The sequence below is a fragment of the Mustela nigripes genome, chromosome 13 (genome assembly GCF_022355385.1).
Source record: "Mustela nigripes isolate SB6536 chromosome 13, MUSNIG.SB6536, whole genome shotgun sequence".
NCBI classification, from domain to species: Eukaryota; Metazoa; Chordata; class Mammalia; order Carnivora; family Mustelidae; genus Mustela; species Mustela nigripes.
In genome coordinates, this window is record NC_081569.1 from 21,104,751 (window position 1) to 21,128,354 (window position 23,604).

Consider the following 23,604-nt stretch of genomic DNA (forward strand, 5'->3'; position numbering starts at 1 on the left):
GCTGCTCTGCCTACTTGTGATCTCTCTCAGTGTGTCAAATAAATAAATAAATTCTTTAAAAAAAAGAGAGAGAAAATGTTCAACTGCTAACCTAGGTAGGAATGTCTTCTGATGTGTGTGTGTACAGAGAGGGAAGCAGGTGAGAAGCAGTGAGGACACAGGTTTCCAAGGCCCCTTTCAGCCTACCTTGTCTACCCCACCTGCTCTCTTGATTGAGAACTCCTGTTTCATCTACCACCTCCAAACCTCTAGTCTACCACCTTGTGTCTGATTTTTGATGCTGTGCAGATCAAGAAAGAACACTCCATACCTTCTCTCCTCCTGAATACAACCCTCCCACCTGGATAGAATGCATGGAGGAGTTACTGGAAGGTTCTAGAAAGTAAATAGTAGCAGGTGGATTGAGGAGGAAAATGTAATTTCCATTTTTTTTTTTTTTAAGCCTCTGCTGTTCCCAGATGTGAATGCAACATATTCTGAAACCCACAAGTGGGCACTGGTGAAGGGACAGAAGGTGGCCTCTAGTTTGGGATTGAGGAGGGGGAATTCCTCAAGTTCAAGTAAAGCATAGAAATCCCCATTTTTTCTTCTCCTCTCTCTTATGTTCTCTCAAAACTCTTCCACAGGCCATGGCAGAGGCCGCAACAGAAGCCACTGGGAGCCACAAATCTAAAAGAGAGGAACCTTCCTCACTGATCAGTGGAGCTGTGATGCCAAGAGGGTGGGCAGGGGTGAAATGTTTAGTATTTTCCCCTCTGTGTCATCCTGGCTATCTGGGCCCAGGATACAGGTGCAGTCATGGAATCATATGGCACAGTGCTGTAGCTAAGTTTCTAGAATTCTGGCTGGTGGATAAAAAATGGGGTTGTAGGGAACTGAAAAAGTACCTGGGAGATCATGGAAAGGGAGAACTTGAGAAAACAAACCCATGAGGTTGTTTATGAATTCCCGGACTCCTGTTCCCCCAAATCTGGGCGGTACATGTATAGGTTTGGTCCTAATTGGTGTGTCAAAGTCTCTGGGGACAGACTGAATAGATTGTACCCAGGTCACAGACTGAGTAATGTATGGAATAGGACAGCAAAGGCTTTTGAAAACTGAACTGACATTCGAACCACAGCACATCCTTGTAGAAAGCACATGGAATATTCACAAAGTTAGACTATAAGCTCACCTCTTAACAAACTTTGACAAATTTAAAATAACTTAAATCATACCAATTACGTTAATAGGTCACAATCCAATTAAACTAGAATAAGTAAAGAAAAACAATAAAAATCTGTTACACAGCTACTTTTAAAGAATTCAGTGGTCAAAGAGAAGTTCTTAAGGGAAATTAGAAAGTATTTTAAACAGAATAAAAACATAAATCCAACATACCGAAATTTTTTGTATGTACCTAATCAGAGCTAAGAGGGAAATACATAGCCTTTAAATGCATATATTACAAAAAGAAAGTTCTCAAATCAATAATATAAGTGCCCACCTGAACAAAGTAGAGAAATTAGAGCAAAATAAACCTAAAGCAAGCAGAAGGAAGAAAACATAAAAGATAAGACCAGAAATCAATGAAACTGAGAACTAGAAAACAATAACCAATTAAACCAAAATTGGTTCTTTTAAAAGATCAACAAAATGGATAAAATTTTAGAAAGGATGACAAAGTAAAAACAGAAAGACAGAAACTGCTGAGTTTGGAAAGAATGAGGGACTATCAGTAATGACCCCCATAGACATTAATAAGTTATAAAAGGAATATTATTAACAATGCTATACACATAAATTCAACAATTTAGATGAAATGAACAATTTCCCAAAAAGAAGCTACCCAAATTCACTTATTTCTACTTTCTGGAGCTATTAAATAAATTGAATTGATCATTAATAGCCTTCTGAAAAGGAAATTTTGGGTTGCAGATTGATTCACTGGTGAATTCTACAAACATTTAAAGAAGAAATATCTCTAGTTCTGCAAAATCTCTTTTAGAAAATATAAGAGGTTAATGCTTCCCAGTGTGTTTTATAAGACTAGCATTCCTCCAAAGCTAGACAAAGACAGTAGTATAAAAAGAAAACTATATTCTAATAATCTCTATGGTCACAGATGCAAAAATCCTCAATATAATATTGCCAAATTGAATGAGCAAAATAAAAAGTTCAATACACTAAGAGTTCATCTCTGGAATGCAAGGCTGGCTCAATACTCATATATCATTCAAGGTAACCCACAATATTAATTAATTAACATTAAAGAAGAAAAACCCTACATGATCATATTAAAATAATACATGGAGAATGTAGAACATTTATTTGATAAAATACAACATTAATTAATGATAGAAACTCTTAACAAAAGGAATAGAAGAAAACTTCCTTAAAAGATATCTACTAAAAACCTTCATTGACATCATGTTAATGAAAGATTTCTGACTAATACTGGTAACCAGGAGAGGATGTCCTCTCTTATGCCAACTCAATATTGTACTGGAAGTCATAACTAGTGCAGTGAGTCAAGAAAAACAAAGGCATACAGGTTGGTAAGGAAGAAAGAAAACTATCCCTACTCATAGATGATACGAATGTCTATGTAGAAAATCTGAAGGAATCTACCCCAAAGCTCTCATAGATGTAATAAATGAGTGTAGTAATATCACAGGATACCAAGCCAACACAAAAATCAATCACATTTCTATAAGTAGCAATGTACAATTGCAAACCCAAATTAAAACACACACACACACACACACACACACACACACACAATCATTTACAGTAGCTACAAATGGATTACTCAGGTATAATTTTTAAAAAATATTTTATAAAATAAATATAAATAAAGATTAAAATAAATATAAAATAAAGGTTTTATAAAATAAAGAATTTATTTTAGATAAAGAAAGTGAGAGAGAGAGTGAGCGCACAGATGAGCAGGGTGAATGGTAGAGAGAGAAGCAGGGGAGAAAGAGAATCTCAATGAAATCAAGATTTGGATGTTTAATTGACTGAGCCACCCATGTGACCTTCAGGTATAAATTTAATAAAATACATATAGGACCTGTATGCTGAAAACTGTAAAATGCTGATGAAACAAATAAAAAAAAAAGATCTAAATAAGTGGAGAGACATACTGCATCACTCCAACACATGGAAAAAGATGTGTTAGAAGACTCAATATTGTAAAGATTTTAATCTTCCCCAAATTCATATACAGATTTAATCTAACAGTAGTCACAATCCCAGCAGATTATTTTTCAGATACAGATAAGCTTATTATACAAATTTATATGAGAAAGTGAAAACAAACAAACAAAAACAAACCCAAACTAGAAATACTAAAAAAGAAGAAAGTTGGAGGAATGACCAATTTTAAGACTTATTATAAAGTGACACTGATCAAGAGGGTGATATTGTCAAAAGATGGACACATATTTCAATGGAAAATAATAGAGGATAAGAAAAAAAATACCTACAAAAATAATACTGATTAATTTTTGATAAAGGTTAAAGGATTTCAATGTTGAAAGAATAGTTTTTTCAAGAAATGATAACAGAAAATTGGACATCTATTCACAAGTAAATGAACCACTCATCTGTTCACCATCATGACAATTTTGCTTTTTGGATAATGTCATATAAATGGAATCATACAGGGTTCCTGGGTGGCTCAGTCAGTTAAGCATCTGCTTTCAGCTCATATCCTGATCCCAGGGTCCTGGGATCAAGTGCTGAGTAGGGAGCCTGCTTCTTCCTCTTCCTCTGCTCCCTCCCTGACTTGTGCTCTCTCTAGCTATCTCTCTCTCAAATAAATAAAATCTTTAAAAGATAAATGGAATCATACATACAGTATATAACTTTTGGAGATTTGATTTTTTTCATTCAACAGAATGCCTGTGAATTTCATAGAAGTTGTTGCATGTATTAGTAGTTTTATTGGTGAGTAGTATCCCATAATATAAATGTACCTCAATTTGTTTATTAAAGGACATTTGAGTTGTTTCCAGTTTTGACAAGTATGGATGCAACTGCTATAGACTATGTTTTACAGATCTTTGTGTGAATATGTTTTTATTTTTCTGGGGCAGATTTTCTCAACCTTGGCAATATTGAAAGTCCAGACCAGGTAACTATTTCTTTTGAGTGGCTGTCCTGTGCATTTTGGAACCCTTAGCAGTATTCTTGGCGTCTATCCATTAGAGTCTACTAGTACCTAGCCTACCCTACAGTTATGACAACCAAAATTATCTCTAGACCTTGCCAAATGTCCCGGGGTGGGGATTACCCCTGGCTGAGAACAACTGCTCTAGGGTAAATACTCAGGAGTGGAATGGCTGGACCACACAGCAAGTGTATGTTTAAATTTATAGGAATCTGTCAGGGGCACCTGGGTGGCTCAGCTGGTTAAGTGTCTACCTTTGGCTCAGGTCACGATTCCAGGGTTCTGGGATCAAGCTCCACATTGGGCTCCCTGCTCAGTGGGGAACCTCCTTACCCCCTTCCTCTCCCTTCCCCTCCCTTCCTCCCTCTTCCACTCTTGTTCCCTTTCTCTCAAATAAATAGAACTTTAAAAAATTTGTAAGAATCTGTAAAATTGTATTTGAAAGTGGTTGTACCATTTTCTATTGCCACCAACAGTGTATGAGAGTTCCATTTGCTCTGCATTTTCACCAGTACTTGGTATTGTTAATACATTTTCTTTTCAAATACATGTGAAGTGGATTTTTCATTTGCATTATCTTCTTTTTTAAAGGAAGGCTTTGCCTTTTTTTTTTTTTTAAGATTTTATTTATTTATTTGACAGACAGAGATTACAAGTAGAGAGAGAGAGAGAGAGAGGGAGGGGGAAGCAGGCTCACTGCTGAGCAGAGAACCCGATGCGGGACTCGATCCCAGGACCCTGAGATCATGACCTGAGCCGTAGGCAGAGGCTTTAACCCACTGAGCCACCCAGGCGCCCCTGCATTATATTCTTAAAACTCAAAGGATCCTGGTTTACTCCTTTCCTTTCAAAAGTGTAGTGGTCATGTTGAAAATTGCTTGGTAATAATTCATTGTAAATGCATTTAAGAGAATTCCTCTCAATAATTCATTATTGACTTTATGTTTACAAAGATTTTCAAAATTTGAGAGGTGAGCAAAGGGAGATTCAGGGAGGCTGAATTGGAAAATGCCTTTCTGTACATTTAAAGAGCAAGACAACTGATGTGGAGGTTTAGTCTATTGTTAGTAAGGACTGGGATTCAAATGGTATTCCCTTGAAACACAACTGGGATTGGACTAGAAAACAGAGTCATTATTCTATTACCCACAGAACTAAAGGTGAGAGGGCAGCAAAAATCCACTTCTCTGTAACAATGGAGATAGACTCCTGAGCTAAGGGACAAAGGAAAAAAAGCAAGGGACCTGAGAGACAGAAGATCTGAGTTTGAAAACTGAGGGTTGCTGGGGGGAGGGGGGTCGAGAGAGGGTGGTGGGGTTATGGACATTGGGGAGGGTATGTGCTATGGTGAGTGCTATGAAGTGTGTAAACCTGGGGATTCACAGACCTGTACCCCGGGGATAAAAATACATTATATATTTATAAAAAATAAAAAAGGAAGAAGAAGATCTGATTTTGAATTGTGGCTCTGTCATTCAGTACCCTGGACAAGTCCTTTTCCATCCAGAATCCGAGTTTCTCATATGTTAGATAAAGATTATAATCTTAATCTCACAGGTTATTGTGATGGAAAAATGAAATTGTGTATGTAAATATGCACAGCACATGGAAGGCAATTAATAGATGTTAAGCTAATGAGTAAATATTTTTCAGAGCTTGTAAAGATGAAGTTGGATATGCTCTGTCTTTGGGTTCCATATAATTGTTTCTCATTTCAAATTAGCTAACCTGAACTGAATGCCAGGAAGCAGATGTTTTTCTGTCTGTCTTTTTCTCTGATGACATCATTCAACTCATTAATTTAGAGTTTTATACCAAACTAAACTACCAACCAAGGATGAGGTAAAAAATAAAGACAGATTCAGATAAGCCAGGACTCAAAAGTTCTAACTGCAGTGCATTCTTTCTTAAGAAGATACTGAGACTTGTCATAATATCTCTGGGAAAACTCAGGGCTGTGATTCTGACATGTCTGGGACTGTATTCTAGCCCTACCCATTACAAACTGGAGGCAAGTCAAATAATCTCTCTGAGGGCACCTGGGTGGCTCAGTGGGTTAAGCCTCTGCCTTCAGCTCAGGTCATGATCCCAGGTTCCTGGGATCGAGCTCCGCATCAGGCTCTCTGCTCAGCAGGGAGCCTGCTTCCTCCTCTCTCTCTGCCTGCCTCTCTGCCTACTTGTGATCTCTGTCTGTCAAATAAATAACTAAAATCTTTAAAAAAAAAAATCTCTCTGAGCATTCGCTTCCTAATCTATAAAGGGGCATAAGGCCTAATTTATAAAGTGAAAACAATTTGTGTAAGGCAGGTAGGTGCTCAGCAGACATCCCTTCTTTTCTCTCCTGAGTGCCCAGCACAAACCAAGAAGCCATTTTTGTGTACCCTTCCCACTGGAGTAGGCTCTGGGGTCAGGCCACAGAGTATAAAATGTAATATCCTTGGTGTATAAACTGACAGAAGGGATTTGCTCCACAATCAGAAAGACTCCTAAAAGCCCCAAAGTCCTCAGACTAAAAGAAATAAATTGCTAAGAATAGACTATCAGACACTAGATGAGCCAGTGGAAAGTCAGGAAGAAGGAACACATTTTAGATATCTGGAGTGGGCCTTTACAATGCCATAGAGGCAACAGGCATGACAACTTACAGCATAAGTGTGACAATGTCTTAATAAATGTTATTTTTACTGTTGTAAAACTACCTTTTTCCAAACACCTTCAAACCTGTGATTTTATCACTCCATACCAATAATATCTGAGTATGTAGCAGACTCTTTGGTGGCTATCGATCCTTCACTCCTGTGTACTTGTCCCTTTGCAATGTGACTTTGCCCCTCTGTCCATCAAGGGTGGAGTCTACCTCTGTGCCCTGAGGTCAGCTTGACTGTGTGACTTGCTTTGGTCAATGGGACATTAGTAAAGTGATGCAATCAGAGGCTTGAGAAGGCCCAGCAAATCAGGGGCTGCCATCTCTTCCTGCCCTGAGACTGTATTGTAAGGAGTCTGGACCTCTTCAAAGATAAAGATCCATGTGGACAGAGGCCCAAGGAGTGCTAGTTCTCAGCCTCAGAGCTATGATATGAGACTATCTTGGACTATCTAGCCCCACTGAGACCAACTTCCAGATGACTGCAGCTCCACAAGTGGCAGCAGGCAATTCCAGGGACCTCCAGAATATGAGCAAATCTGGTGGATGCTGCTCTAAGCCACTCAGTTTTGTGGTGGTCTGCTATACAACCATCAAAAACTGATAGTGTCTGGTAGGGAGGTTGTTACCAAGTGCATTTTACAGATGAGCAAAACTGAGGTTCAGAGAGCTTGTGGGATATGCCAAACATCACATGACCAGCTTGGGACTACAACGCAGTGCATTTAAGTCTGGGTCTCTGGTCAGGGTCCACCAGGCAAGGCCCTTTTACTTTGCTCCCCTTTCGCTGTTGCCATGAAACCAGAAGTATCCAGAGACCCTCGCTAACTACTTGCTGTCAGAGATTTTTATCACTTTTGGAACAAGGAATTAGGTTCTTCTGATTGCATACCCTCTTTTGCCAGAGTGGGCATAGCGTGGGGCTGCAGGGCAAGAAGATGATGAACAACCAGACTTAGGGTAGAGTTATTTCCTTGTTTCCTCCTTGTCTTCCTGCTGGGGAGCATTCTGCTCTCCATGTGGGACCAAGCACCCACAGGATGCACAATGGTGATGGTTAGAGTGGGCTATAAAAACTCCAGCAGCAGCCCTCCTGGAGGGATACATTTCATATGTGGTAACTCAGTAGGTCTCTGAAGAAGTAGCAGCAGCAGCAGTGGCACAGAATATCTGATTTCCCTTATTTTGGCCATGGAGACACGGCTACATTTTGATTTGCAAGCATCAGAGGGAAATTGTCCTGCAGCTGTGCCCTGCTCAGAAGCACCTGCCCCTGCCTGGGTCTTGGCTCTTCACTGTGCTTGCCAAGTCCATGTCTGTGGTGCCATCCTCGGTCTTCCTCGTGCATCTGAGGTTCAACATGAAGCTCATACCCGCCTCACCTCCCTGGGCTTTTCCAGGGTGGCCGACTCTGTGATCATGTACTCTGGGGCATTAGCCATAAGCAGCCTGTCCATGGAGGCTATCCGGCTCGTAGCCTGCCCTGCCTGGATGCCAACTCGTCTACAACCTTCTCTTTAGGTGAGCAGAGGACATGCATCTCTGCCTCCAGTGTTTCTTGCCGCTGTTCTGAAAGAGAGCCTGGGGACCAGCCACTGTGAGTTGTGCAGGAAGAAGAAAGAAAGAGGGCCAAGCCCATCCTTGAATCTGCCCTTCCGTCCCTTCCAGCCTCTTCAGATACTTAAACTTGTAGTGTTCTGGGAAAGGAATGGGTTTAAAAAAATGACCCCAGGCCAGTGTCCATGAAAAGAGCTAGTCAAGAGATCATGAGTTTGCAGGTAGTCTTTCCTATCCCCAGGATAAAATCTGGAAAACGTGTGTCACTTCTCTTCTGTTCCATGGGCTCCCGGGCCCCAGCCACTTCTCTGTTTCTCATGTCACTGCCTTGTCACTGTCTGGCTGCCATCTTGTGGCTCCCTGCAGGGTTGGTTGGCACAAGCCAGAGAGGAGATGCTGGAGGATGGCAAAGTCCTTCTTGACTTCTCTTTTTGGTGCCCACTGGGCTTGATAGAGATCCAAATGCTGAGCCCCATTTCTATGGAAGTGTTTTTTTGGGTCTTCAGGTCTCCCCACAGGTGACCGTCTCTGCCCTCAATTCCCTGGACAGAGGTGGTAACAATCCAAGCTGGTGGGTTGTGACAACCCTTCTGGCCTGGCTTCCGGGGTTTACCCTTTTTGTTGGAAGAGTCCTCCTGAAGACAGCCCATCTCAGGCCTCATCCCAGGGTTCACTGCTGGTGGTTGGGAAGCATGCATAGCCCGTAGGTCCCCACAACGCCCCATGGCTCTGAGGACCTTGAAGCTGGCCAACCTCAGCCAGGCAGGCATCAAGTACCAGTCTCTAAGGCCCTCAAGTCCTAGGGATGCCTCACATCTCTCAGCAAAATGTGAGTAGGAAAACCTCTTCCCTTTGCCTAGGGAAGACAGAGGCAAAATGCAGAGGCACAAATGACTCATTGGAAAAATGTCTCTCCTTTGGACTTCTGAACCCCAAAGAAAGGTGGGGCCCCGATGGCAGGGGAGCCTGTCCTGGAGGGAGGAAACATACTGGAACTCTCTGCTAGCCTGACTGTATGAGAGCAATTCAGAATGAAGGGAAAGGTAAAAACACCTGGTGAGAGAGACCCAGTGTCTCATGCATAGCACACACATATTTATAAAAGTAACATGTCAGAACCAACATAGCCTTGTTTCTAGCAGCTCCTTGCCTCCTTGTGGGATTTACAGCTGCTGCGGGATCCAGGTGACCAACAAGAGCCCAAACATGGCCCTGTGGGCTACAGACATGCAGACAGAAAACTCTGAGCTCTGTCATGGGAGGGGACCCAGGGGCAGGATTTGAGCTCTTGGAACCGTTAAAAATCCAGGAAAAAGTAGCCATCAGGGCTTGGACACCATCCTGAAGAGTATTTCCTTGCTGTGGTCTGTACCAATGGATAATAAAGGGGGGTGAGCCCAAGGTCCTGCCAGTGTCAGAGTCCCCACCCACACTGAATGGTGTCCACCCCTTCCCAACACCATCCCCAATAGAGGAGGATGCTAGTAGCTCACGTGAAGCTTTTATGCTCCTCAAACCTTCTGGCCCAACCTGTAGTGGAGGGGACTCAAAACCAAAAAAAACAAACAAAACAAAACAAAACAAGAAACCAAAAAACCCAAGGAATCTCTTGGTGGGAAAAAATAACATCTTTTGTACATCACTCATTGCTTCTGACTAGACACATTTTTTGTCTTTACAACTGAGACCAGATTGAAGGTTGAAAGCTTCCTGAGAGGAGGCAGGAACTTTGGGGGCGTGCGATCGCTACAGCTGGGATGGGAGGTCTCAGCAACTGAGAGCACTCTTCTTGTGAGCTGAGGAGAGGGAGTAGCTGGTCCAGTGCCTTCTGTCTCTCCCCCACTTTCCCAAAGTTGAGGGGAACAACAGAGAACGGCAGAGCTGCTGCCCATCACCAAGGAGACCTCTCTGCAGTACTCCTGCCCCAACTGAGTGGGCAAGCCTGAGTCCCCTGGGAAGGAGACGGGAATGAACACCAGACGCCCCACTCCTTCTGCCCTCACTCAGCTCTGGGCCCTCTTGGGTTCCAGGGAGTAAGAGCAGAAGCTGAGGCCTGATCAACTGTGCGACCAAGTTGGGCCAAGTGCTTCCTGGATGGGGGAACTCAGGGGACATAGTATGTGGTGATGGCCACTTATTATTGACTCTAGCCCTGAAGACACACTGGGCTAGAGTCAATCCACCTGCAATTACGGGGTGTCTGCCCTCTGGCAGGCGCCAGCGAGGCAATGATGAAAGGGATGCTAGAGAATTCTTCAGACACAGCTCAGGCATGACTCAGCATGAGAGAGGAGTTTTCAGGAATGGACTGAGCCTTTAGACTATGTGTCCCCAAAAGTCCTAAATAAGACAGACTTTAGCACTGACACATGACATTATGAAAACAAAGTGACAAAATTACCCTGTGGGAATTGTGTTGATGGGTTTCCAGACAAGAGAGCTCATCTTTGAGGGTCCTCGGTATTGTGCCAGGCCTGGGAAGCCCCACACCCTGCTGCTGGCAGCTGAGGGCCTGGGTGTGGAGATGTGGGGCCAGGACACACTGCTAGCCCGGGCTGTCTACTGGAGTCTGATCCTTTCTTGAATCTTCTTACTGTCAATGCCCAGGCTTCCTTGTGTCTGCCTGAGACTTTTTCTAGGTGTTAAACAACTTGATTCTCAGCTTCCATAAGTATGAACCAAAGCACACATGTGCCTTTGAAACGCTGGGGCTGCATGTTTGGTGGCTGATTTGCTTGGCCACGCTCTATTCTCAGGCTGGGACATTTCAGTTGTGTCTGCAGGAACAAGCTACTCCCTGAATGTGTACAAAGGCAAAGCCTTTTTTGCCACGAATGTGGATGGCATCCGTCCGCTCACCTGGGAGACGCCGGACTCACTTAATTACCTTCTGCTCTGAGCGTGACTTCTTGAAGCCAGAAATTAAATAAATACTTAGTTGGAAAGAGTCCAAACCCGGTAGCTTGAGGTTTCTGAGCCTCGTGAGTTCAACAGCAGTGTGCGGGAAGCACCAGGCTGCATTCCCCCTGCAGAGGCTGGCTCTCCAGTGAGTCCCCTTCCCACTGCTGCCTGCAATGGGGAAGGGACACCATGTGTGACCTCTGCACCTCTACCTGCAAAATGTATGTGAACGTTATATATACTTCCCCCAATTATCTGCCGGGGTCCGTACATGCCCCACAACTCTGCCCTGTGTCCTTGAGGAGAACCTAAGGTCCAAAGGCAGAAATCGCTGTATCTCCTCCAGCTTGGGGTGGCCACGTTCCCTAGAACCGCTTCCCACACTGGCCGGCCAGAAGCTTAAGGTGACCACCGGGGAGAGTGAGGGGCCGCACTTACCCCCCGCCTGTGCCACCGTTCTTGCTGAAGTGCGTGCGTGGCTCGCTGGACGCCAATTTCAGCAGCTCCGTCCACTCCCGCTCCCATTCCTCCTCGGTGTACACCAGCCCTGACTGGCACAATGGAAGCCGGCTCAGGAGGTGGTGGGCGGGCAGGAGGTGAGCCTGGCCGCCCTGCCGGACCCCCGACCCACTGGCTCAGTCCAAGTCCCACCAGCATCCAGGCCGGGGACATCTGCTAGTGGCTGCTGAGTGTCCCCGTTTGATATTTCTTCAGAACCCCCAATCTCTAATTTCAATGCTGGGGTGGGGGGGATGTCCACCCAGCAAGGGTGGACCAGCCCAAGGGGTAAATGACCAAACATTAATGTGCACACACCAAATTTGGGGCTGAGCACTGAAAAGTTTAAAGGGATGACAGGCCAACTTCACTCAGAATGCAGGCAGATCCTTCTAGGACAGCAAAGTGCTAATGTCCCCCATTGTCAGGATGGTTGGGATTCTCTTTGGATTGGGAGCATGCACAGGAGCGGAGGCTGTAAGCTGTGGGGAACCACCACCTTGTGGCTACCCCGGCCTTCAAGCTGCCAGGAGTGATCAGACTTAAGTGACTTGCAATTTATCATCAAGTCAGGACACCTTCTGACAGTGAGGGTGGTTGGTTTTCATGTTTATGCAGGGACAGTTTCTGCAATGGGTGCCTCCTCAGTTGTTTTAAACGAGGGAAGCTTTCCTAGTCCCAGGAAGCCATTGCTGTCTGACCTCACAAGACGGACTTGGCCTTGGGGCCCAGCTCCGGACTCCACCCATCCTGCGCTTGGTGTGGGTCTCGGGCTCTGGACACACCAGCGGGTACCAACCTCCTTGTTCTGCTGCGTCTGCTGCCACCTCCACCTGCGCTTTAGGGCTTCTCTTTCAGCCCCTGTCCTCATCATGGTGTAGAGAGCTTTCCGCAAAACCAGGTCCCGGTCGTGAAACCCCCACATTCCTGCAGCGGGATGCCCATAAGGAGCAGAGGAGAGAGACAGGTCGTGAGGAGGGGGACAAGCCAGGAGGCCACTCAGACTGCCATGACTTACCAGGCCTGGCCTCCTGCATCTGAACACACAAACACGAGTCATCTGTCAGCTCTTCATTTCTCACGGTGAGCTAGCAGTTCCCCTCTGCTCTCTTTCCCCATTTCCCACTGAAGCAAGTCGGTGAATGAAGGAGCATGTCCCTTTCTCAGAGAACCAACAGTGGATGAGATCCCCTGCTGCCTCTCTCTGGGATCCTTGGTAAGCTACTGGTAAGGTTTGCTTTGAGGGTCCTAATGTTCACCATCCAGGTTTTTGTTTTTGAGTGAAAGATGGTCTTTGTGGATAAACTGGGGACATGTCCTCAAGTAGGGCCTCAAGCCAGGATGGTAATCAGACCCTGGCTTCATCTAAGGTCTGCCACATCGGATGTCTCAGCCCTAAGCCATCTCGACCTCCTGAGAAGCAGAGCATCAGTGAGCACCACTGCAAACATCTGGACCCAAGAGAAAGTACCTGCATTCAGGGGAGAAGGTCTTTTTCCCCTTACTCCCTACCCAGTCTGTGTTGGGGGTTGAGGGGTTATAAGAAAAGCCAGCCATCTCTGAGTACATTCTTGGGGCAGCTCAGATGTGGTCAAGAGACCCAACAAATGGAGGAAACAGTAATGAGAAGTGCAGCTCTGGCTATGGGTAAAGAGCGGCGAAATCCATCCATCCATCCATCCATCCATCCATCCATCCATCCATCCATTTAATTAAGTGGCATTAGTTCCACTTAATTAATTCCAAACTTATTTCATAATAGGGATGAGGCACCATTCTTGGTTTTAGGAATACCCACAGCAGCCATCAGGACAGACTAAGTTCCTACAATCTCAGAGTGCACACCGAGTGAATGGGAAGCAGCCATTGAATTAGCAACTGGCATAAGCTGTCAGGGGTAGAGCACCATATGGAGAGATGAAGCAGGACAAGGTGCTGGTTGGTACTGGTCAGGCAAGAAAGGGGACATCAGGGTCTAGTGGTGAAGGAAGGAGCTGAGTTGGCATCCCAGGCAGAGGGGAAGGTGGGGGCCAGCCCCAAGGGGGCGTCTATGAGTCATACTTAGGAAACAGCAAACGGGAAAGGTGTCTGGAGGTGGGATCAAGGGGACAAGGTGGAGAGCGGAAAGATGGACTTTTAAATGACCCAGGAGAGCTTTTAAAAGAGGAGTGGCCTGCACTGACCTAATCTTTAAAGACTCGATCTGGCCATGCATCCTTTTGTGCAAAGACGTGCAACAACCAGAGGCTGCTATGGGTTTTCCATCAACTGAGGCTTTTGTCCTTTTTTTACAACATAGAGAAGAGAAGTGGCCATTCCTGCTTCTTTTATAAACAGGCCGAGCTGATCCTACTCATCCCTCAGCCCCACCTGCAGGGGCCTCTCGGGACTCTCCCAGGCACGGCAAGTCCAGCCTCCGTTCCCATGGCTCCTTGTTTGGATCTCTTTTGCAGGGAGGGTCTCCTGCCCCATAAATGTTTGCTTACAAGCGTGGCTCAGAAGTGATTTCTGTCATTTCTGTGTGTGTCCCACAACCCTAGGTCAATGTCAGACCTGGTCAGCAGGTTCAATAAGCATTGCTGGTCAGTGTTGCATGGCTCCTTTGATCAGTCAGGTCAAACAGCTAAATCCCATGAAAGGAAAACAAAGTACCAGGAGAAAAGAACCAATTGGCGATGAGCTCCAGACTCCGCTAGGGCCTTGCTGGAGCAAGGCTGGTCCACAGGACACTTTCTCTTCTTAGGCAGACTGGAGCCCCACTGTGCTCACTGGGAAAATGCCTGCCCCCAGACCAGATCACGGTGGCACGAGACCCTATCTGTGGCTTTGCCCACCTGGAGCAGTGAACAATGCAGTTTCTGAGGGACAGAGGCATTTCCCTTTGTACAGAAGTTGTTGTGTGACACAGATGAGAGACTTCTTCTCTGATGTTCTTATGTTCTTTCCAGATTTTACACACAAGATGAAAACATTCCACAACAGGGGAATAGTTGATACGTTATGATAATATATGACACAAATACCAAAAACCTATTTTTGAAGCATAATAGCATGGGAAATTCACAATAGAACTTTAAGGGGAAAATGCTGGATTCCACACAGTGACCATAATGAGATCATAATTTCACTGGAAGAACTGACAAAAGATAATATGCCAACACATTAAAAGTGATCATTGCTGGGTGGTGGGGTTGTTGATTTTTATTTTCTTACCATGATGAATGTGAAATACTTTTACAATATCAACAAACAGAAACATGTTCATTGTGAAATGGAAAGGAAGCGGGTAGGTGGGAGCCCTTGTGTTCCCCCCACCCGCAGCCAAACCTGTCGAATGTGCAATGCTCCCCTTGCTCTGGGGCTCTGTTCTCGCCGAGGCTCTCAGGTCCCTTCCCAAACCCCGTGCATTTCCCTTTGTGGGGTTTAGTCTCACCTCTATCCTCCTCTTGTTGAAGAGGCCTCACTACAGGGTTGAAGAGAGGTTTGGGGTTGGGTCCTTGCTCTGGGTAAGAGCATCGACCATGTTTACCTGGGGAGGTAAGTTTGACCAACAAGAATATCCTCAGTCAAACTCAACTAAGAATATTCTCATTTTAGGGTCTCATTGGTGGAGAGAGACCCTTTACTGTAGGACTCACGAGGACAGCTGGGGGTCCAATCCTACCTGTCAAAACCGGTTTGCCTCTGTGTATATAAGGATGGACCTAGAAGGAGTAATTAAGCTTCTGGGAAGTCTACCATGACCCCCTCAGTTATTCAAATAGTGCTACCAATGATTGTGCACCTGTTGGTATGGCTTTCTGCAAAAGCTCACATCTTCTCAGAAGGTTGCTGACTTCTTGGTTGTATATTCTGACTATGCTGATTCACCTGTGATTTACCCAAGAGATTTACCCAACCTATGTCTTTTTGTCAGATTCCCCTGTACCAACAATAAAAATCAACAATCCCACCACCCAGCAATGGCCACTTTTAATGTTTTGGCTTACTATCTTTTGCCTATCCTTCCAGTGAAATTATGATCTCACTATGCTCACAGTATGGAATCCAGCATTTTTCCTCCTAAAATTCGATCCAACCTACATCTTTTTGTCAGTACCCAAGTGATTCCCCTATGATTTACCCAAACCATGCCTTTCTGTCAGTCCAAGTGCATGGACTGCTATCGATGCAGTGGCCCCAAACCATCCAACCTAAAGTGCTGCTCCCCAAACTTCCTGCTCAAGGCCAACTAAGCTCAGCCCTGCTTCCAAACATCCTTAACAAGATGTTTGGAAGCTTTTCCATGAAGTCTCCCTACCTGGAATGTCCTCTCTAAAAATCTTTCAAGTCCTTCAGATCTCAATAAAATCCCACCTCCTCCAGGAAGTCCTCTACATCACAATCTCTAATTCCCATTCCTGCGGCTCATGATTAGGCCCCTTAGACCCCCTATCAGGTCTTTTCTCATGTGTGCTCTGTGTCCCCACCAAGCCTGTCAGCTGCTTGGCAAGAAGGGCTAGATTGTTGGCTACCACCCCTGGGGAATCTTCCAGATGAGCAATGTTCATGGCTCTACTTAGCAGATGCCTGTCCTTTAACAATGAGCAGAACAGGCCTGCAGCACGGCTGCCCTCGGTCTCTGTAGTGGAGCTTACCCAGAGAGGCGGCGTGTAAAAGGCAGTTCCCATCCCCTGTAGTGGCCAAAGGAAGAAGCCGTTTACAGCTCGTGCACACAGTGGACCACCAGTTCAGGCGACCTGGAACAGAAACTCACTTTAGAAGAGATTTCCAGAAGAGACCATTGTAAGTGTTTGCTAAGTAAGCATAAACATCAGCAGATGATTTTTGAGAGGTTCTAGAGAACTTCAGTGGGAAGGTAGATCATTATGGCTACTTTTAAATAAAATACAGATTTTTTCCCCTTCTAAGATAAGAAATGAGCAAACCCTCCCATTAATTAGCAAGAGGATTGAGAAACCCAAGGATGAAGCCTTTTCTCCTTGAATCTGGGAACATCTTATACAAAAAGTAAAGTTTCTCTTTGTGCAGTCTCCTTGAACAGTTTCCTCTTCCGAAAGTAGTTTTTTTCTTTTGCACCATCCTTTTTTGAAGCATACCTACCTCCAAAAGTATAGTTTATGTTTAATTTAACACATCAAAATCATTATAGCTACTTAGGTATATTCCTATTAAATCTCATTAACACATCTTGAGACTTCTGCTTCCAGGAAGATGGAGTAGACATACTTACCCCCATTTTTTTCTACTAAGTACAACTAAATATACTGGACATCATGTATAAAATAACACAAGAAGACTGAAAAGTGGTGAGAATAGGCAGATGGACCAGGAAACCTGGGATCTGAGAAACAACATGGTGGTAGGTTCCCTGAAATTTCTTTTTTGTCCCCAAATCCTAGACCAGGTACTGTAGAAGTTGGCAACCTGCAGATGCCAGTGAGGGTAGACAAAGGAATCATGCTCTCTCTAGACAAGATATCAGGAAAGTGGCAGCTTAGGAAGATAGACAATAGTGCTCTATTTTAGCAAAATGACACAGAAGAAATTGTAGCCTGTTAGCATCCTGGCTGGCAGAGGCCAAGTAGGGAGCCAAAACTTCCAACCATTACCAGGCAGTAATGAGTCACTCACCACCTGCTCCCCCAATGCCAGATGGTGTCAGAAAATGCTGAGCACATAGCCAGCACTTTTTGCTGGGTGGTAACACGGACTTCAGCCCCTACCAACTGAGAACAGATGGGGAGCCTGGCCTTTCTCACCCATCTGGTGATAATAAGGTCCCACGCTCCTTCCTAGCAGTACCAAGAAGCCCATTCCTCCACAGGTGTCAACAGAGGCAGACTGGAGAACCCTGCTTTCACCCTTATCTGGTAGTTACTACCAATGTAGAATTCCAGACCTCCCATGAACAGAAAGGGTGGTGAATCCGTCAGACCTGCAGTAAAGAATCCTAAAAGGATTCAGTAAAGAATACTTTAGGGCACACAGAAGGAATAAAGGGGCTGGCAAGGGCAAGTATGTTGGCAAATATAAATAACTATTGCTGCTTAAAGCAATAATAAATATGACTTTTTGAGGATTCAAGTATACCTAGAATTAAAACACAGGACAGCAATAACACAAGACACGGGAATATATACTAAATGACATAAATCCCAACATCCTTACATTGACCAGGCAGTGGTACAAGTGCTAACTTATGGTAAATTCTAATAGCTGGAAGGTACATTTTAGAAACTGTACAGTAACCACTAAAGGGATAATTAAAGAATGTACAACTGACAAGCTAGTAGAGAAGAAACCAGAGTAATAAACATTCTTAAATAATTCAAATGAATAAAAGAGGAAAAAAAGACACAATAACACACAAAAAACAAGCAGCAGGAGAACAGATTTAACCCAAAATATACCAGTATTTATATTAAATGTAAATGAACTAAATACTAATTAAAAGACAGATTGTTAGCCTTGCTTAAAAATAAACCAGTATATGCTGCTGACAGCAGACATCATAAATATAATGACACAGAAATTTAACAGTAACTAGGTAGAGAAAGATATACCACTCAAAAACTCAGCAAAAATAAAGTTGGTAAAGTTCTACTGATGTCAGATGAAGGTGAACAAGATAAAGAGGAATATTCATAATGATAACACAGTAAAGTCAAATGGAAAATGTACCGATACTTACGGTATGTATACTTAAGACTTAGCCTAAAAAGCATACAAAGCAAGTATTGATAGACTCCAAAGAGAAGTAGACAAACACCAAATCAAAACCAGAGATTTTCAACTAAACTCTCTTGATAAATAATAGAATCAACAAACAAAAACTTCGGTAGAGATTAGATGAACATAATTCAATAACTTGAATTATGTGAACTTGACCTATAGGTAAACCTCACCCACTGCAAAATAAGTACATATTCTTTCCAAGTCACATGAAATATTTTCCAAAATTGACCACACAATGGGCCATTAAAATGTGTCAACAAATTTCAAGGATTTGAAATCATTCACACTATGTGTTCTGGCCATACTAAAAATAAGCTAGAAATCAATGAGATAACCAAGAAAAGTAGTCAGCTTGGACTGCTATAACAAAATACCACAAACTGGGTAACTTAAACATCAGACATTTATTTCCCATAATTGTGGAGCCTGGAAGTCCTAGATTCACATGCTGGCTGATTTGGTTCCTGGTAGGAACCCTCTTCGAGGTTTGCAGGTGGCTTCCTTCTTGTTGTGTCCTCAAATGGTGGGCAGTGAGCTCTGCTCTCTTCCTCCTCTTATAAGGACAGTAATTCCATCATGGGGGCCCCATTCTCATGACTTTATCTAAATTTAATTACTTTTCAAAGGCCCTACCACCAATTACCATCACCCTAGGGATCAGAGTTCCCACATATGGATTTGGGGAGACATTAATATTCAGTCCATAACAGTACCTTAAGAAAACTTGCTCATTGAATATGGCTGTCCCCAAAAGGGACCATGCCCTCTCAATTGCTTCCCAGGGAATGAGCAAGATGAACAGGACCGAGGTTACATAGAACCGTTTTGAAAATTCAATTCCTCCCTGGCCATTTCTGGCCATGTTGCTTCTTTCTTGTCTGTAATGGCATCCCCAGGCTGGCCTGTTTGGCACACCCTGTGGGTGACAGTTTAAACAAAAGGGAACCTAGGGGATTCAGACTTAATTATGATTCAGTTTTATAAAAATGCTTTTGTCCCTCTTACAGCTGACCTTTGTGGATGAGAGGTCAAGTTGTGATTAGGAAGTGCTTGCAAACAAAGGGGAAGTTACAGGCACTGTGATAGCCTTTGACAATTTTGTAAGGGATAAGGGGAAGCGAGAACTCCAGCATGTGGGGAAGGAACATCCCAGACCTCAGAACATATCAGGAAGGTGGTACATTGATCATGTATCAAGATCACCCTGTAGGCTTCTACAAGAAGGAAAAGGCTCCTGTGAGATCTCCCAAATGCTGGACATGTTTCAAATGTGGCAGCATCCTTCTCTTGTGACCCAGAAGTCCCAAGTTTTCTGCCAGCATCCAGGAAGCCACAGAAGACAAGTTTATTAGCTTATTAGCTTTGAAGCAGAGTAAAATTCTGGATATCTCACAGTCCTTGACACAAAACAGAGTTTTTCCAAAGCCTCATAAAATACAAAGTTTATCTGAATGATAATCTTGCTGGGTAGAGTATTCTTGGTTGTAGGTATTTTCCTTTCAGCACTTTGAATATATCATGCCACTGCATGGTCTCTGTGGCATAGATTTTTTACTTTGGGGGAATAGAGTAGAATAGCCACCTCTTGGGGCCTTTAACTCTTTGTGGAATTTCAGTCAAATAAGAATGTTTATAATTGATATTTCCAAGAAGTTGTGAAAACATTTAATTGAAAAACAATTTTTTAAGAGAGAGAATTATATTAATAGGATTCGAATAGTCAGAGGGGTGTTGCATTATTTACATTCCAACAAACCACTTGTTGTTATTAAGAATTAATTTTAACAAAGGGTGTTACTGCTTTCAGTAATCAGTAACGAAATATGAAGGACAAGAACTACAATAATGCGGGAAGTTAAGGCCCTCAAAGGTACATTTAGTTCAGATTTAGAGAATTACTGCCTAAGGGATTACCTCAATAGCAAAACTTAAAATAATAAACTGTGACAGTAATGTGTTTGAACGGGATACTGATCTGCTCTACAGTGCTTTGGGCGAAGATTTAGTAACTGCATTTTAATGATAAGTGATCTTATTAATACAAAATAATTGTACCCTTAATTCTAAATGAAAACATGTATTGAAATTAACACTGCAAAATTAAATGGACGAGCCTCTATTATTGATGATGTTAATGCTTATGCTAACAAATTGGGATATTCTGACCACTTTCGAGTCACCTTTTTAAAGCTAAATGAGAAAGGCAATTAAGGGCCTTAATTGACTGTGCCACTGGATCACTGGTCAGAGACGTAACTGGAAATAACATGCCATCACTGGGTATCTTCTTTTTTTTTTTTCCTAGGTTGTGAAATAGCAACCCGTCTCACCTTTTTCCAAGACCTTTTAAAAAACATCCAGTCTGGGAGATATTAAAACTGGGTTGCCACAAAGTAGAAGAAAAATTACAATTTTTGGTTACACAGCATAATGGGCTTTAACCCCTGAAAGCCCAGCTCATTTAATGTTAAAGTGGGATGGCCCCATTCATTCTCTGAAGTGTTCCAAGCTGGTAGTGGCCCCTCCCAAGAGCCAGGGGGTACCATATTAATGGAGAAACAGGGGAAGGATCGTGGGAATATGCTAATGAGGAGGTGATCTGCATTAATGCACAGACCCTGTGGTTTGCCCATCTAATAGCTTTCCCCTCCCATCCTTGCTCCCAGAACCCTGCTGTGACAAGATTCCTTCCCTGCATTCCATGCTTTTTGCCAGGGACCAGTGTTGGTGTGATCACATACAGCCCCTTGGCCCACGGGGCAGCTACTGGGAAAGTGTTGTTCATCCTTCAGAAGAGACATAGACAGGGTCTCTCCCTTGTTTCCCTAGATGATATGTGGGGACGTGTCCCCAGATGCATCTCTAGCCATATGGCACCCTGAAGGGAGGCAGCACTGATCTGCTGTGTGTACCTGGTCCTTGAAGACACAGGGAGCTTTCAATCCTGCCATAAGCGTCCTTGTCCCCAGACTTCCTGTTCTTCACATCGACTTCACAGTCAATGGTCCTGCTGGCTGGGTTAGTGTCTCCTGCTCGCTGCAGGGCTGACCATGAATCCCTCAGTCCTGTGCAGGGGAGGGGGGTGCACAGTCCCGATCTACAGTCAAGGAAACAGGCTCAGAGAGTCAAGGAACAAGCCATGGTGCACTGAATCTTAAAGGCGCCATTGCTCAGGGAGGGCAACGGAGGCCAAAATCCCATCCTGAGCAAAGCTGTTCTAATTAAGTTGGTTTTGGTTGAGTTTGTTGGCAAGCTGGTTTTTTTTTTTTAATTTTTTTTTTTAAAGATTTTATTTATTTATTTGAGAGAGAGACAGTGAGAGAGAGCACGAGTGAGGAGAAGGTCAGAGGGAGAAGCAGACTCCCCATGGAGCTGGGAGCCCGATGCGGGACTCGATCCCGGGACTCCAGGATCATGACCTGAGCTGAAGGCAGTCGTCCAACCAACTGAGCCACCCAGGCGCCCCGCAAGCTGGTTTTAACTTCTGTGAGCTGGTATGATTTCAAAAAATATAGTCTTCCCAAAGTAGTGGAGCTGAAGTCATAGACCCAGTCTTTCTACTGTGCTGCCTTAGAGAAACAAGGGTTGTTCATTCTCCCTTTTCTGCTCTCACTTGTTTCTCTCATTCTACTTTTACTGTGAAAATTTTGAAAAGGGCTGAGGGCAGTACACCCACCACACAGAACCAGACCCCTGCAAACCCTGTCATATCTGCTTCAGCTTGTTCCTTTTGATGTTTTAAGAGGAAAAATCTAAAGATCGAGTTAAGGTCGTTTCCCCAGTGTTCATTCTCATTCTTCCCTCACTAGTAGCACCACAACAGGAATTTGGTGACCTCTGTGTTATAGAGCATAAAAACAGGTAAATTCAAGGTTGAAAAATGTGTGTCCTGCATGAGGCTTCTTCCTCTGCTCCTGGTTTCCACATCAAAACCATTTTGTTTCCTTCTTTTTCATATTCCTTCCTCCCTCTTGATTCGTTTCGCCCCCCCGTGCTTCCGTCTTCCCCGACCCGGCATCACTCATAGGCATTGCCAGTGTTCCGGCAGAACAGGCTCGTCCCCTTTCTTTCCCCACAGAGCACCCAGACCAGACAGTTCACTGCTCGGACCTCCCCTTGTTCCAGCCACTCTTCCAGGAACTGGGGGAATAAGCCAGAGTCATATGGCCCCTAGGGAGAGGTAGTGGTGAATGAATCCCATTGGGTCATTTAAGAATTGGATATGAGATAATAGGCTGGGACCCTTGAAAAGCGAAAGAAAAGATAGGGGGAATGAAAAAATGCGATATAACCAAATGAAATGCAGAAACTTTGGGTTCTGAGATGAAAAAAATTGCGGGCTAATTGGGAAAACGTGAATATGGGCCCTATATTAGTTAGCATATTAAGTAAATGTTATTTTTGTTAGAAGTGGCAATGTTTTGGTTTCATAGGATAATTTTCAGATACACACTTGCAATACACGTTCAAATGGTTCAGAAAAAGGTTATGTTTATATAAAATAAGAGATAAAGTAAATGCGACCTAACTCTGAAAACTGCTGACTCTTGTTGCAAGGAATATTTTCCTGTAGGTTTAAAAATCTTCAAAATAAAACGAATGCCCTGTGGATTTGTTTCAGTTTTACCTTTGTAAATGGGGGATGCTCTATTCTGGTGCCAAAGACAGTATCTATGTAAATTAACTCATTTGTCTTGATTTAGTTTTTAAAAAAATTGAGTTGAATTCAGTTAAACACACTTTGGGGGAATCTAAGTGGTGCAGTTACTAGTTCCACCAGATTATTCCTCAATAGACGAGTTGGAATTTTTACAGTTTGGTTACAATTTTCAAAATTTTCAGAGGCACCGAGCCCAGAAGCTTACAGGCGATTTCTCTGATGTGTCTCAGGTCGATTCCCTTTTGCATCCATGCAGACAGCATTAATAAATCACCATCCTTTTCAGGGCAGACATGCTAATCAATCGTTAGAAACAGAAGACCTACTCATCCTTTTCGGTTTAGAGCTATGTGCAATAATGACCGATTGTTTCACATTGACAATGGGGACAAAATGAATTATTCACCCATAAAGCAGGCTTTGGAAAACCTACTTTTGCAGATCTGAGGC

General features: G+C 43.7%; 1 protein-coding gene across 2 annotated transcripts in view; it reads right to left on the reverse strand.

Moving 5' to 3' along the window:
- The window catches only part of OTUD7A (OTU deubiquitinase 7A), a 365,100-nt gene that overhangs the window by 37,637 nt on the left and 303,859 nt on the right, over positions 1-23,604 (reverse strand). For both annotated transcript variants that reach the window (XM_059371716.1, XM_059371717.1), the window contains 3 exons: positions 16,394-16,495; positions 12,556-12,683; positions 11,697-11,809 (listed from right to left, as the gene is read on the reverse strand). In XM_059371716.1, the coding sequence (XP_059227699.1) occupies positions 11,697-11,809; positions 12,556-12,683; positions 16,394-16,495 (343 nt within the window). The remainder of the gene's footprint in view (positions 1-11,696; positions 11,810-12,555; positions 12,684-16,393; positions 16,496-23,604) is intronic.